This window comes from Buteo buteo, chromosome 6 (assembly GCF_964188355.1).
Source record: "Buteo buteo chromosome 6, bButBut1.hap1.1, whole genome shotgun sequence".
Classification (NCBI taxonomy): Eukaryota; Metazoa; Chordata; class Aves; order Accipitriformes; family Accipitridae; genus Buteo; species Buteo buteo.
This window is the reverse complement of record NC_134176.1, coordinates 53968625-53984374: the sequence shown is the minus strand read 5'-3', so window position 1 is coordinate 53984374 and position 15750 is coordinate 53968625. Positions and strand designations below refer to the sequence as shown.

Genomic DNA, 15750 nt, shown 5'->3' with positions numbered 1-15750 from the left:
ATTCAGACTTTCTTGGTAGCGTGTGAGGCACTGCGGAGGGACTTCCGCTGAAAGAGAATGCATCAAAAATACAGCAAACAAACTGTCTGCAATGGAATGTCTTTTTTATTGGCAGTGCATTATCGATTACAACGGCAACAAATAGAGCAAGTTGTCATACAGAGTCTTTCCCAGACAGTGTTTTCCACTGTGCCCACAGCTGTGTCAGCTCCTGGCCCACCCGGTCACAAAACCTGACAACGAACCTTCCGTGGAACCACGCGTCCACCTGAATACTCAGAGCAAAATGCTTTAGATGGGTACACAGCACACAGGCATCTCACTACTCTCCTTAGGCAGGGTTTGGAGAATGCTGTTACTCGGCAAGGCTTACCTGTGGGGTCCGAGAACTCTTGGAGCTCGGGTACCTGGGGCGGTAGCACAGGTGGCTCGGGTAACTTCCCAGATCTCAGCATGTCCAACTCGGCCTGCAGCTCCCGGATTTTCTTCTTCAGCCGGATGCAGTTGGGGCAGAAGGAGGTGGTGGGGATTTCATGGGAGTTGCCTTGTGCAGAGGCCAGTGACAGCTCAGTCGGGCTGTCTGCTGGGAGTGACAGGGGCTCTTCTTCCTCATCTTCAAGGATGCCCACCTCTTTGGCTGAGCTGAAAGAGGAACCGTGGGGGACCTTCCATTCCCCCTCGCTCCGGTTTCTGCCGAGGTTCAGGGAGCCGTGCTGCATGGCACTGCCACACCTCTCAAAGATGTCTTCAGCCTGGTATTTAGACGCTTTTCTGAGGGAAACCGGTGTACTCGTTGCTAACTGGTTTTCTTCAAATTTTGCAGACTCCAGGGAAGCCTCTAGGACATCTTTGAAGATGAGGTCAATCTTTTTTTTCTTTGTTTGGGGGTGGGATTCCCCCTCGTCACAACTGCGCTTGTAGGGGCTCTTCCCTTGCTTGAAGGTCGCAAGCTGGAGCGGCCCCCTCGAGTCCTCTTGGTTTTCCACATTCTTTTCTGACTTTTCCCTCTGCAACTTTTTGTCTCCTGGAAAGGAAAACGAGGGGTGGGGATTATCACCGGGAACCGAGCAACATCCCTCAATCTAAAACTCAAACGAAAAAAGAACAAAAAGGTAGGCTGAACCCCTGCAGGTCTGCACGTTGCGTTACAAGCCAGGGAACTGACACAACTCAGTGGAAACCGAGGCTCGCGAGAGGAGGAGCCCTGCTAATGGGCACGTCTGCAAAAACAGAGACAGTCCTGGGTAGCCACAGCAGAGTAGGACCCACACACTTTAAAGAGAAGAGAAACTACAGGCAGCTTGTTTAACCTAAAGGTATAACCAACCTGAGCTAGAAGGAGACTACGAGGTGAATGACTGATCGCGGTGGAACCTAACACCCAGAGCCCAAGTGCCGTTTCGGCTGGCTGGAAGACCTGTGTCTGTTTTGACTTGGTAAAAGGTATCAAGTGTACAGCAGTGCAGCGAGAGATTTGGACCGTTTCATGACAACCCCAGCGTCTGTGCACGCCACCGCACAAAGTTTGCAAGCCCCTTTACTCTCGTTCAGTTTGGAGGCTGCTCCAGAAATGCAAAGGTAAAGGAGTAAAAACAACTTGCACTCTTAAACCCCAAGGTACTCATTGTCCACTGAACTACAACGGGTGAATGCCCTCCAAGGATGGGACATCTAGCTTGTCCCGGTGGAGTCTAAGAGCGTGGCCATTCAGTGATTAAAAGAAAAAAAAATAATAAAAGCAACCTCATACAAATTATTAATTGCTTAAAATAAAGGGAATAGCCAGATTTCCTTACCTGGAAATTCAAAAGACGATAGGATTGGCTCAATTTCCATCATTCTTCTATCTTGTAAATAACTTCAAGCATTGATGGCTTCCCAAACAAGACGCTGCTTTATGCTGATTTTTGGTTTTGTTTGCTTTTAAAGTGTATTCATGCTTTCGTAAGAGTTACGGAGCAAAAGCTACCATTCCCTCTCTAAGGAGAGCAATGCTAAGAATGCAGAAAAGATGCAAGACTCGAAACAGTTAGAGTAAGGCACCATAAAAAGGGCTGGCCCGAATGGCAGGGATTTTGCACTGGGTTTGGATGCTGGCTGGCAAACCCAGCCACTTCTTGAGTGAATCTGTAACAACAGATCTCGTTTTCAACACATTGACGAGAATTTCTGTGGGCAAAGCTTTGAGTCTCTGCCCTAGTATTTCCCCTGTTACAGACTAAAACGGCTACTGGCAGAGGTAGGGATTTAGTGAATGGATTCTTCTTCTTTCTCAGTGATTTTTTCCCCCAACCAACCGAGTGGTTCAGCCCTATGGGAAAGCTATAGAAATCACAAGACAATGCCTCATATTATTGGTCTCGACTCCACTGATGAGGCGGGTCAGAAACTACCAACAGAAACAATGCCCGGGAACCACGTTATTTTTCTGTGAGTTAATAAAGCGTGCCTCTTCACTCGGCAGGCTCATCTGCAGGGGATTTGAATGAAATCTTTTAAATAGAAAGCGACTCAACGCATTTTGGTGCTGCTCCCTGACCACCTCCCAGTGCCCTCCCAGCTGAGGCTGCGATGTCTCTCGCAAGTCAAGCAACGGCTCAAGCGATGCTCCGTTTTAACAACGTCTCCGTGCTTCTTTTGCGAATGCAGGCTGAGCCCAGCTTGCCGCAGGATGAGCTCACCGAGACGTCGTGGGGTTTTTCTAGGATGGTCTCCGCAGCCACATGGGTTTCTACCCGAGCGTGTGGTAGGCTATGGCAGGTCCTGAGGAGCCCAGGGGCAGATCTTCACCACAGTCGCAGCACAAAGCAGGCTGTGAGTTACCATTTCAGCTCCCACAAACCACGGCACCGTGACAAACCACGACTAAAGGCATGTCTGTATGGCAGGGCAACCGCTCGTAGCCTTGGTGCCCCTCCAGAGCAGCTGCTCCGAGGGCACGGTCCTTCTCTTGCAATACTTTCAGAAGGTACTAAGCCATCTGGACAACTAACGTGTGCATGGGATGCAGCAAAATCACTGCAGCCTGTACCTAATCACTCAGTGATATTCATTAACATAAAAAAGCACATTCATAACTATGTTAATTCAGAAATGGGAATTGCCCAAGTACAGCCATCAAGATGTAACACTGCAAGTGCGTAATAACTCCAAGGTGATGGAGGATAACCAGCTTTTTCAGGACATCTTGTCCACCCCATGTTTAAAGAGGAGACACCTTTTACCAAGTCAAGGCAGCAACAGCAGCTGTGTAATAATATACACAAGAACCTTAATTAGAAAGTTATATTTAGTGTGGCTGCCCCTCTGAGGCCCTGCCATTCTGTGGCTAGGCCTGGAAAGAAATGCCCTTAATTAACTTCAGGTCTCAGCATTGTATAGATGAAGAGATGCATTAAGAATTTTTGCCTTCCTCTAAAGCTTCCTGTATTGCTGACATTACACTGACCTAAAGGACCGCTGGGTTTGTTCCAGCATGGCTACTCTCAAGATAACAGTTTTTATCCAGGGAAGAATCAGTCTGACAAGTACACAGCCTCCTGTATGTTGTACATGCACTCTAAGGTTGTGAGACTAAGGAGTCTCTAGCTGATGTCGCGCTGATCCCAAATTATCTTTCTGAAGAAAGAGGAGATAAATTAAGCGAGGAAAATGGACATACAAACACACCAAGGAAATCTCTCTTTCATATGCACACAGAACCAGCCAAAGCTCGCTCAAACAGGCTGCTCACAGGACCCAGAGAAAGCAGCACGTTCAGAAGAAAAACCTAATGCCTGTCTGTGGGACCACCACCTTGGCGATCGTCAGGCCAGAACGTCTTGTGACAGAGGAGCTCTGTCATCCGGGGCTTTGCATCAGGCCCTTGCAGCACACACACGACACACCACACACGACACATGACACGACACAACACAGCACAAATCCTTCTTTCATGATCTCCATGACAGTGGTTGCGTTATTCTTCTCGCACACCCATCCATCCACGCCACGCAGCGCTCTCGCCCAGAGGCGCTCTGCTTCTAGAAATACAGCTCTCTCCTTGCACAGCCTGCGCGTCGCCTACTTCACCCACCACGCTCGGTCCAACAAGCGTGGCAGCCCGAGGGGACCGGGGCAGAGGGTGGGAAGGGAGGGGACTCACCGCTTGTGAGATTCCTGTGGATGGTCTCCTGGGACATACTATGCAACCGCTTCATGTAATCCTCACTGTACCAGACCCGCAGCTTCTCCCCAGGGCGAATGTCACGGCAGGCGCGGAAGTAAATCCTCTCGCTGTGCTGGAAGGCCATCAGGTTCTGCTCCCTCTCCTCCCGGGAGATGATCACGTACCTGAGGGCGAGGCGACAAGGCAGGCGTGAAGCGCAAACTCCTCTCCTGTGCCCACCCTTGCACAAGAATGGCAACCACAATGAAGCCAGAATGACCTTCAGGGAGAGCCATCAACGCAGCCAGGCTGGAAAGCACGGAGGCGTAAGTAATGGTGCGCAAACTGCCAGAGATACAGGGCGACGAGCGTGGACACCCAGGGAACACTAAGCCAGTGGGTCCATTTCTGCTGGGGAAGGGATGACACCAATGTACATCCAACCTGAAGAAGTACCTGCCAGTAGAGGCGACATGGACTCTCGCGGGCATAAATATCTTTGCCTAGCGATGGAAACAAGGACTTCTGGACTCCCCACCATCACTTCACATCCCAGGGCCTCCTCCCTTGCTCTCAGGAACCTACGGAATATGGCAGGGTCCCTCTGCCTGTCTCCTTTCCCCAAACACCATCTTCCTTTTTAGCAGATACCAGATTTCCTTGCTTCTCTCCTTTCGGACAAGCAGAATTGAGGTAGTCCGGACAGAAACGTGTGCACGGGGGTATTCGCTGGTTGTCCAAAAGGAAACCAAGGACATGCCAGGACTGGAAGGTTTTGCATTTGGGCATTCAGCGGGGTGTGACATAAAAACACAAACATCCCTGCAAGTCTCAGGAAAGTCCAGCACCACGCTATGGGGTTCTCCTGGCAGTGCTGACAGGGATTTATTTTCCTGATTTAAACCAGCTAAATTTCATCTCAGCAGAAATACTTTTATTTCCACTTCAAGCAACTGGCCCTCTGTGCAACTTGGTAAGACAGAGATCTACAGCTAGGATCATATTATTTGCTCTCACACTCCTCATGTTCTTGCTAGAGGACATGAAAAAGGCTTGGTAATACCGGTTCCAGCTGCCGCCAATACAAGCTCGTAACACCCACCCAGGACCAGCAGGAGGCCCTGTCACCATACAGACAGACCCAAGAGCAGATCTCAACGGTTCACAGCTAAACAAAAGCTGTTTCTTCTATTATGCCATTTGCCTTTACTATTCAGTACTCCCTGCTGCAGTAAGTTTAATGAAGGCGAGCGGCAAATGGCTCCTCTGACATCTGCTGCTACTAGTCCTTGCCCAAACACTCCCTTATAGCTCACAGGTATTTCTTCAGTTAAAGAAATCTGTCAATTTTTCCTTGAATGCTCTCCCCTCCTCTGGCCACATGCATGCACAGGTAAAGACACAAGCCCACCTGCATGTGATCCCGCCAACCCACACACACAAGGTCACAAACTTGGTGAAACTTCCCGCAAAATACAGGAAACAAGTCGGCAGTGTCTCAGACTGCCCAAGGCTCAGCAATTCTGGTTTTAATGTTAAGCAACTGTGCATGTGCCTGCAATCAGCTGTATTTTTCCTCATGTGTGCTACCCAGGATGCTATGCAATCTTCAGTAATTATTTAAATGGCAGGCTCTGACACTGCCAAAATTAGCCGAACATTGGCTTTTGTTAACCCTTATGTTACTTTTGATCAAACAAAGGAACTATTAAACCACCGGTTTGTGTATTTGAGAAAGGACAGATGCCTGGACCAGCACGGTGGGAAGGAGGTCCTGCAACGGCACACAGCTAGCGCTGCCAGGCCGTCACTTTTGGGTGCTAGCGATCGCTCCACAAAAGGTGTTACCAGGCATTCAGACAGCCACGAGATACGCAACCCTTGAGACACAGCGATGTGCTGTGGTCATTCTGATGCCCTGCAGCATGGGAGATCCTAGAGGACGCTCTCCCCAGTCCCAGCAAAATGCCAGGATGCTTCCCAGCGCCGGCTAAGGAGAGACTCTGCAGCTGCTCTGCATCCCGCTGCCCAAACATCGGCGAGAGCAATGACAAGATCAGGTTGCCCCTGCGAAGGAGCCTGGCTACCTGCAAAGATTTATCACCCTGAAGTTGCTCATGGCTCCTTAATACAACATAGAGGACCCACATCCCCACAGCCAGGGGCACTGAGGAATTCACAGGGCAGTGGCAGGACGGTCTGGTGCAATCCCAGCAAACTGCATTTGACAGCAAGATTTAGAAAATTCTCTAAACCACAGCTTCGCATGGGAAGGGGAGAGCCTGGTTAACTCTTCCTACCAGGGCTCACTTTTATTACAAAGTATTTTATCAAGCACGAGCGTGCTTTTTTCCCTTTTGCTTTCCTCCTGCCCCTAAAGCCCTTCAAGTTTCTGCCCGAGAGCATTCTTCAGCTCCGCCGCCTGCATCCTGCGGCTCCAGCTGCTCCGGGCACGGCGGGGAGCTGGGAGGAGAGCGCAGGCTGAAGGCTGCGAGCTGCAGTACTGCTGCAGCCCTGCAGCACGCTTCCCTCCTGCGTCCTGCAGCGACCGGCGCTGCCCATTTCACCAGGGGCTGCGAAGAAAGCCCTTAACAGACGGTGGTGGAATAATCCGGTCACAAACACGTTTCTTCACAGCGGCTGGCAGTTAGTAACTGGTTTACGCTGCGAGAGGAAGCTTTACATCTGTGATACTTCCCTGAGGTAACAGAAACAGGGATGAGATCATCCACATTAATGAACCGCTTTTTGAACCAGCGCTGCCCAGCCCCAGCAAAAGCGACCCCAGGGGCACAAATGACACAGGTTACGAAGGATTGCATAAAACCCGAATTCCACCTGTCAGTCTAAGGCACCTCACCGCGGGTTAGAGGCAGGAAATTTCCCGAGGACAGAGGAAGTCGCTCCACAAAACAGCAGCCTGCTTGGCTAGGCAAGGGCACAAACTGCCTGCTGAGGAGAGGAAAAGACTGCACCGGTCCGCCTTCACTGACATTATCCTCCCCAGGCTGAAGCGCTCGCATCCTCAGCGACCCTTCCCGTGAAGGCTGGAAAGCAGCCAGTCCCCCTCCTTGCTGCCAAACGCTCAAGCTGAATTGAAGCGAAAAGGCTGCTTTGGTTTAGATGCCTAGGACAGGCACGGCTACGCCGACACAAGTACTAAGTACTGCGCGCAGACGGGCACGGCCCCACTGGAACAGCGGGTTTCCCAAGGGACCGCGATCCCCAGTGGAAGAACAGGAGTGGGACCACCGCTGGGGCAGACCCAGTCACCCAGCGTTGCTCCTGTTCCTGCAGACAGGCATTGCCACCAGCTGCAGGTAGGTCATTTCGTGTCCCGCTCGGTCCCTGGGACGAGCCAGGACTCAAGAACCACCACAGCGTCTGCCCAGGCTCATCGGGACCAGCCGCTGCACCAGTGGAGACCATTTACGACCCATTTGCAGCTCTTGGGGCTTGGATCAACCCCGTGGCTGTCGGAGGCGCAGCTCCTTGCTCCACAGGGCCACCTTTCCCATAGCCTTTCTAGCTAGCAGCAGAAATCCATCCTCATCTCCCTTCTTTTTTCCTAAGCCACAGCCCACGCAGGACACCAAATTGCCATGTTTTGGGATGGCCCAGTGAGCACGGCCAGAAAAACATCATCAAGGTATTTTTTGACAGCTGGGACCATTCCTCCCCAGGAGGGGAACGGAGCAGCCAGGAGAGACGGTGAGGAGGAAGGAGAGCCCCACGGCTGGAGGAAGGCTCAGGCTTCTGCCCCCCCCATCCCCAGGATGCGCCCCATGCCTCCCCCCTGCCCACCCTCCGGCTGTCCCCCGGGGTGCTCCGCTGACAGCCTGCCAGGGCAGAGCACCTCAGGGAAAAGGCCACCGGCTTTTCCCAAATCAACGTCGAGCACAGAGCCAGGGCAGGAGATCCTGCCCGGCAAGAGAGCCGCCGCCACGGGGTACTGTACCTGCAAACCCTGCCTCAGCTCTCCCACGCTGCGTGCCGCCAGGAGACCCAGCAACTTGTTACCAGTTCAGGCAAAAATTATTCGAGAGAAACAAATGACTCCACAGCAGCTGTGTTAAAAGGGTTATATATTTATTGCATTCTTCATAAAAATACTTTGAAGGAGAATTTTTTCAGCATGTACAAGATGTGGAGATACCGGGGTTGGGCACAGCAGTTTGCTTTGACACAGGCACTTACTTCAACAGCCAGTTAACATGATGGGTGCAGGAGGGAGTATCCTTTGCGAGCCAGTACAGAAAAGCCACTCCATCGAGGGGTCTACACAGGGCAGGAGATACGTCCCCAGATCTGGGCCAATCTGTAATAGTCCACAGAGGAAACTGGGGGAGACATCAGGCAGTTTATAGTACGAGGTCCTTTCTCCTGACCAGAGCCCAGCCTCTGGGGGCTTCTATTGAAGGCTGTGCATCCTGCACCAGGATTCTCTCTCTAAATGTGTCTGTGTGGGCAAACTGGTGACAGCGACGATGTCAACTCCCCTCCAGTGCCCAGCACCTGCGGGAGTCTCCTCCTCTGCACACCTGAGGGTTCCCAGAAGGGATCCCCCTGGGCAACATCAGAGGAGCTAATCCTATCAGTAAATCCATTAAGGGAACATCAGCAGGGACCAAATATTATAAAAATATAAAATACTACCTCTAATACATAGCAGCAGCACTATATTGACTCAGAAAGCCTTTAAAACATATCACCATTTTTTCAGTTCTCTGTGATTCATAAATTAGATCTTCTACTACCAGATTTCCCAATCTTCCCTTCAAGTGAAGAGAGACCGTGACTTTCGCAGAATACAAATGTTACAACAGAAGTAAAACGACATCCTCAGAGGAAAGTGAGCAAGTACTGCCCTGGTCCGGCACCAGCACTACGAGGAATGTCCTCTGCATGAAACCAGCATGGGTCATTCCTCAGAAAGGAGGTTTTTCTCCTTGCCAGACCTCTACTTCCTGGACCAAGGGCCCTTTACTGCACCACTAAAAATAAATTACTTGAATTAGAATTACAGAACAATGAAAAAGTAAAAAGGAAAAGCATGTGAGGAATGCCTGACACAGCAGACATACAGTGAACTTTCCAGAAGAGAAGCTAGTGCACTATACTTTCAAAGGACAGGCCAGACAGATTAAAGAAGATCCTTCAAGATCACATAAAACAAGCCATCCTCCTCCTATACTGCACTGCCTATGTTCAATTCCTGCTGAAGTTTATACAACTTTTTGGCCAAGTCTGTAGCCCAGACATGGCAAGACAATGCGCATTCATATTAACTTGAATAGTTTCCTGCAACCCACCTCCACATACAATAGGACAGCCTGGAGAGCAGCGGCGTGCTAACTGTGTGTGGGTAACACCTTGGCCCTTTTCCCTGCTGAAGCATATCATGGTAACAGTCCAGATTACTCCAGAGATGAGGGCAGCATGGTAGGTGCAGATGTGCAAATCAAGGAGAAGACAGACATCTTGTAAAAAAGCTGCCACATATGTTATCACCACCTGAGGTGACATTATTAAAGCCTAGTTTCAGAATCGGGGTTGTACATGGGGATCTCATGCAGCACTAAGCAATTCCAATGTTGTAACAGTCCTTTCTTGCATCTGTAAGGGGAAAGAAAGCAGTACAAAACCAACATGTCTAAGATTTTAACCTATATAGCTGTGAATTTAGATTGTAAACTCTTCACAGTAGGAGAACACAGTACAGATCCCGCCCTAAATAACACTGAGTAAGTGCAAAGAAACTGTACTGAAGTTGACAGACTTACAGTGATACAAAACCAAACTGTTCCTGAGGTCAGAGGCAGGCCCTATATCTTTCCTTGTTTCTGTGCAGTCTCTCACATTTTGAGGAGGGTAAGGTGGTTCAAAACTAAGATTGTAACATGCAAGAAATTAACATGATACAATTTTCTTTAAATGTTGTCATATTATGAAATAATTGTATTTTAACTGCAATCGTGAAGGGTGGGTAGGTAGGGTTTTCAGACTGGAGCAGACAAAGATTAAACTCTTTGATGTAAGTGCATGTGAGACTGCAGGATCCAGGCACGTGCCATAGCAGCCCTTCTCAGCAGTCTAAAACCACAGAGTACTCAGACCTGTCCTCCTGTGCTCAGTGTCATGCCTTCTTCCCTTCCCTGCACAAGCTCTGCTTTTACACCCCTCTCCCCAAACCTGTGCGTAAGTCACAGTAAGCCCTGGATTGCCCATTATTGCTGAATGCAAGACAAAAATAACGAGCAATAAGAGTCTTTAGAGCCATAAAGATGTATTTCTGCACAGTGCCTATACTAGTTTGCAGGAAGATGATGGGAAGGCAGTAGTAGAGTAAATTTGTGGGTTGACTGCAAAGGGAGCTCTGTAGTACACTGTCTCAGTAAATAACATTTCACAGGCACGAGAAGAGATCAAGATAATGATTCCTATTGCATCTCTTAGCTTATAGAGCATTCAAAGCATGGGGAAGCCAGTGAAAACTCCTAATCTCTAGGAACAGAAAGATGTCCTACATCCCAGGCTCTCTAAGATCTGAGATTCCTCTTTGCCATTGCAGAGGGCCAGCTCTACTATTCAGCTGCCATAATTCATACCGCTCTGCTCGCTAGCAGGGGGATGGATGGGTTGGGGCGGCTATTGACCTTCCCCACAGAGTACTGATACACATGGAGAGGCCATGTGAGCATGCAGCAGCTCAGGAAGGGGCATCTTTCTTTACTTTATATGAAGCAGACTAAAAATGGTGTTTTCTCTTTCGTGACCTGGTAGTCCGTGCAGAAGGTGTCTGGTTTGGGGGGTTTTGGTTAGACTCTGCACTGGGCTCAGGGGGCTGTTTTGAGCAAGCTGCTTGCAGAAGAGACCCCTGCATGACACTAGGATCCTGTATCCTATGGAAAGCCTGGACCCCATCGCGGATTTCCGATAAGGTCTGGCACATCTGGCCAACCTGGCTGGTGAGGTCAGCCATCCTCTGACCGATGACATGCATGCTGTCTGCCATGTCTCTGTGAATAGCCACCAGCTCCTGGCAGAACTGCCTGAACAGGTCTGTTTGCTGCATGTGGGAATGGAGAAGCTGGTGATCAAAGCTGGAGAGGGCTGGACTCCGGGTGCGGGGGTGCGGGGGTCTGCAGGACGAGGTGGTGCGTGGGGACGGACGGTGCAGTTCCTGCCTTTGGCTGGTAGCTTCTGAGTGCTCTGATGAGGAAGAAGTGCGGAGGAAGGAGGGCCCGGAGAGTTGGTTGACTCCTGCACTGGCCCTCTGCAGCAATGAGAAGCGGTGTTCCCGAGAAGTGCCTGGCATCTCTTCGTCTTCGTCAGCTTAAAGAGAAGAGGAAGCATGAATTATTAACGTGAAATCCCTCACAACTCTGACTTCTGTTTCAAGGTATCTCGAAGCACATGGAAAAAGGGTTTTCCCCTCCCCCCAGTCTGCCAGTTGAGACAAGCCTGTAGCTCCTGATGCATAACTCAACATGCATGTGCTGCAATGTTAGCATCTGGGTGACAAGCTTAGCCTTAAGAGGCCTGAAGAGCAGGCGAACCCAGTCAACCAAGGAGGAATCCAAGCTGCCATGGTATCCTGTACACAGCATTGTTCATTACTAGAACATAAATCCATTTCAGACAGTAGCAATGACTCCCCTTCCCCAAAACCGTAAGTAGCTAGAAAACTCCAATATTTTGGAGGGACAAAGATTCCTGGCCTTTGGTTCGGTCTCAGGACACCCTGACACATTCAGTTCCTCACGCCAAAACCCTGTTCCCTTGCCATTTCTTACACCCTCCGCACTGAGAAAAGCATAGACGTAGTATTTGCTGCTCACAAAGTCTGTACTGCAAAGCCACTATGTGGTTTGGCATCACTAAGATAAACAGGCAGTCAGGCATAGCAGCAACAGGACCCTACGTTAACTGGGCAAGTATACTCGATGCAAAACCAAAACCAAAGCAAAACACCATGGGAAAGTTCTCATTAGTCTGATGAATATCTAGTGATGTGCCAGTTCACGGGTACAGGCACACCAAGAGTAAGAAGAGACGATACTTGTTGCAACTGCCCACTATCTCCTTGCACAAGCTGTATTCATTTTACCTCTGAAATAGCATAACTGGCTTCCAAGATAGATGCAAAGAATGACCAAGTCCCACTTTGTCAGTTCTTGAAGATTTTTGTCCTTGCTTTCCCACTAACAACATTACTTCAGGTATGAGATAAAACCTAACGCAGTAGGACAGTGCCACCCATGAAGTGTTGGTTGGCTCACTTCCCAAAAAGTTATCCCCGCTTTCTCTCCTTTGTATCCCTAAAAGCTCACAGACCAAGAAGCTGCACCGCCACACAAGAAAACTGTATGTATCCAACTGGGCAAAGAACCTGCAAAAAGCAGCTTGTGGTTCAGCACTGGAAGGTGTCTGAGAACTGTGGTGCAAGAATAACTTAGAAAGCAGGGCCAGTAGTTTCTTAGAAAACAGTGAAGAAGGGAGTCATTATCATCTACCTTTTCCACAGCACTTGTGCTGAGCCTTCAGACCACTAACGAGAAATCATTAGTGGCCTGGCCTCAGAGCATAAACACCAGTGATCACTGAGCCCCCCCAACCAGCCCTCTTGGAAGATGGTTACCATGCAGTGATCTATTAGTGACTTGCACATGATTCTCAGCTTTACAGCATTGCTGTTTTATTGGGGTGCATGCAAGACAAAGAACTCCTAATCCTTTACAAACACTTTTTCACAGACTGGAGGTAGTTGGACTTCAACTACAGATGTTCCCTCACTTGTAGGATTAGTTCAGACTTACAACCCATTAAGAAAGTCAAATCTGAACAATGTCTACCCTTAGAAGACAGTATGGAAAAGGACTAGATAAACAGATATAGAAGATGATCTTAACTTGGAAACAGCCTTCCCTCAAGCCATCTCAACACCCCACGATCACCATAGCAGGCTGTCTTGAAACCAAACACGGCAGTAGGACCTAGCTTGACGGGCAACCCAGCATCTCACAAAACACACAACGCTCTTCTGGTGTCAAACTGAGATATGCAAGCATAAGACAAAGAGGTGTTAAGGCAATGATACTTACAGCTTGTTGATGGGCTGTCAACCACGTCCAGATCCGCTCTCCGGAAGCCGTGCATCTGGCGTGACGAATGCAGCGTCGACTCGATGGCTCTCTCGTGGGCGGTCAGGACGATGGCCGAGGGCCGCCCCGTGCTGCTGGGGCTGGAGAGGGACCTCTGCATGAATGCCAGTTTGTCCTTGGTCCTTCTCTTCATGTCGTCCCATCTGTGTTTAATGTCTTTTACAGACCTGGGGACCTGGCTGACTGATGTGATCTGCCTGGCTATGCCTTCCCAGATCTTGTCCCTGTCAGCATGGGATAGACGCATTGTCTCCCTCCCAAACAGCATGGCTTCATTTCGGGTCACCTCAGTGACCAGAATGTCCAGTTCTTCCTTGGAAAACTTGGGCTTCCTCTTTCGTTCAGCCATGTTCCTTGGGTTGAACATCCCACAAAGCACAATTGGGTAAAAGGAAATCAGCGCAAAGCATCCCCCTGCATCCAACCACTTGGCCAGTGCAGCACTGGGGCAGAGGAGTTCGGTGGGATCCAGCTCCCCCCACCCGCAACAACCTCTCAGTTTTCCTCAATCGCACCAGGAAAAGGCAGCCGTTTTGTTTCTAAGAGGCAATTTTCAAGCTTAAGAAAAAAAACACCAAGCAACACTAGTGTGAAGGAGCCTTCTCAGCTTTACAGTTAAAATGAAATTTTACACTTCGTCTGATGCCCTGACTTAGGTATGAGAATTTCAGTACAGCCTCACATCACTTGCTGCAGTTTGTGCACAGAAAAAAGCGTGAGAACTCACTATCACATTGATGAATTAGCTTCTAAGGTGACACTGCTCGAAAATGGGTTCTCGAGGAAATTTAGAGGCCTGAAACATGTCTTATTGTTCTGCCTGGCACAACATGCAACGGAAACTTTTAGACCACCCTTTCTGTTAAAACTTGCAGGATGTCATGCAGAGGCTACATCAAATTGGATTATTTCCAGGGGAGGGACATTTCAACTAGACTCATGGGCGATTTCTGCAACTCGCTTTTTCTAAGCAAAAGTCTTTTCTTCAGCACCAGGGGTACTGCAAATCCAGCATTCGTCTGCTTCACAGCAAGCTCTTGTTTCACCCAGAAATGGTTGCCGTTTCCCATTGTTCTCAAAAGGAATGAGGCCACCCACTTGTTTTCCTGGCTAGGCTTTGCTGTCACTGCCACTGACAGGAGCCTGCACCCAGTTTCTGGCGCTTCAAACGAACAACTCGTAGCCTCAGCCCATTGAGAAGAAGAGGCAGCCATCCTGAGAACGAGCAGTTTTGTCCAAAGGGGATGTGTGTTAATTTTTCCAGCCACAGTCGAAGGAAACTTTAAAAATAAACAAAACATTAGTCCTAACTGTAGCTTTTTATTGGGGGGGAAAGAAGGTGGCAGATCTATTCAATAGGGAAGGAGAAAACAGGCTGTGTGAACATGCAGTCTCGCACATAAACAAGGTGGGACTGCGGACAGGGGAATAATCCACAGCCTGGGCAATGGATGCCTGTATAGAAACATGCGGAACAGCACAGAAGAGATCAGAGGCCATGGAGGAGCAGAACTGCTGGGAAAACTTAGTGTACGCCTTGATTTGAATTATAGCAGAGTGAAGTAAAATGCCAAAATGGTTATTCTAGTGCTACACATTAAAAAAGACTGCTTTTACACATCTTCAAACAATTAAAAGCAGGGATGTCAGGAACTTTTTTGAAAGAGGTCAACCTTTTTTGTGCTTATGTCATATAGTTCTTAATATTTTAAAAGGAAGTTCTCGGATAGAAATCTACATCAGCATGGAGTTATGGTGGAGAATGTAACACTCATCTGAGGTAAAAGACTTCAGTGTTAATATAAAATGTCCCAAAAAGCTGTCACTACGAGCGTAGAAAATTAATATTTTAAAAGGATATTAAGATGGAACAGAAGAAATAAGACATCTTAATGGTTAGGACACCTAACAACTGTAACTCTGAAGTGACACCATGGGAGTGAAAACCTATTGGCTCTCCTATGCATTAGTTTTCTTTCTGCTTATGGTCCTAAATTAAATGAAACCAAAGATGCTATCTGCTAGATACTAGATTTAATTTAGGACTTATTGTTAGTATCTTTGCAATGTTGTGGGAATAAACTCTGGCTGGGATAGCTCAGACCCTCCTCTTTCAAAAAATTACGTTTAATCCTAAAATCTTGCCTGAATGCCCTATCTCTCACAGGCAGACTTTAGCCACCCCAAAATACTTTCCGAAAAGCTCATATAAGCAAAGGCCTCAGCATTCTTCCCCACTTGCCCCACGTTTGTGATAGCCCTGCTGACACCTCCTCAGAGATGGGTGGCTTTCAGCGCTGACATGGCCCAGCAGAAGAGAGGTGGTTTGAGATGCACTCATGTGAAAGGTGCTTGTGGGCCGCAGACTAAGAAAAACCTACAGAAAGGCAGAGTGACCCTTGCCAGATGTCGTTCTAGTTCCTCCTTAGTGCTGCTACA

At 48.9% G+C, this 15750-nt stretch overlaps 1 protein-coding gene across 6 annotated transcripts in view; it reads right to left on the bottom strand.

Moving 5' to 3' along the window:
* PRDM11 (PR/SET domain 11) overlaps window positions 1–15750 on the bottom strand; it is a 52137-nt gene that overhangs the window by 9926 nt on the left and 26461 nt on the right. For 3 of the 6 annotated variants that reach the window (XM_075030978.1, XM_075030976.1, XM_075030977.1), the window contains exons 6-7: window positions 4145–4332; window positions 374–1024 (exon numbers count right to left, since the gene is read on the bottom strand). In XM_075030978.1, coding sequence (XP_074887079.1) covers window positions 374–1024; window positions 4145–4332 — 839 coding nt within the window. The other 3 variants (XM_075030981.1, XM_075030982.1, XM_075030979.1) reach the window with 3 other exon arrangements.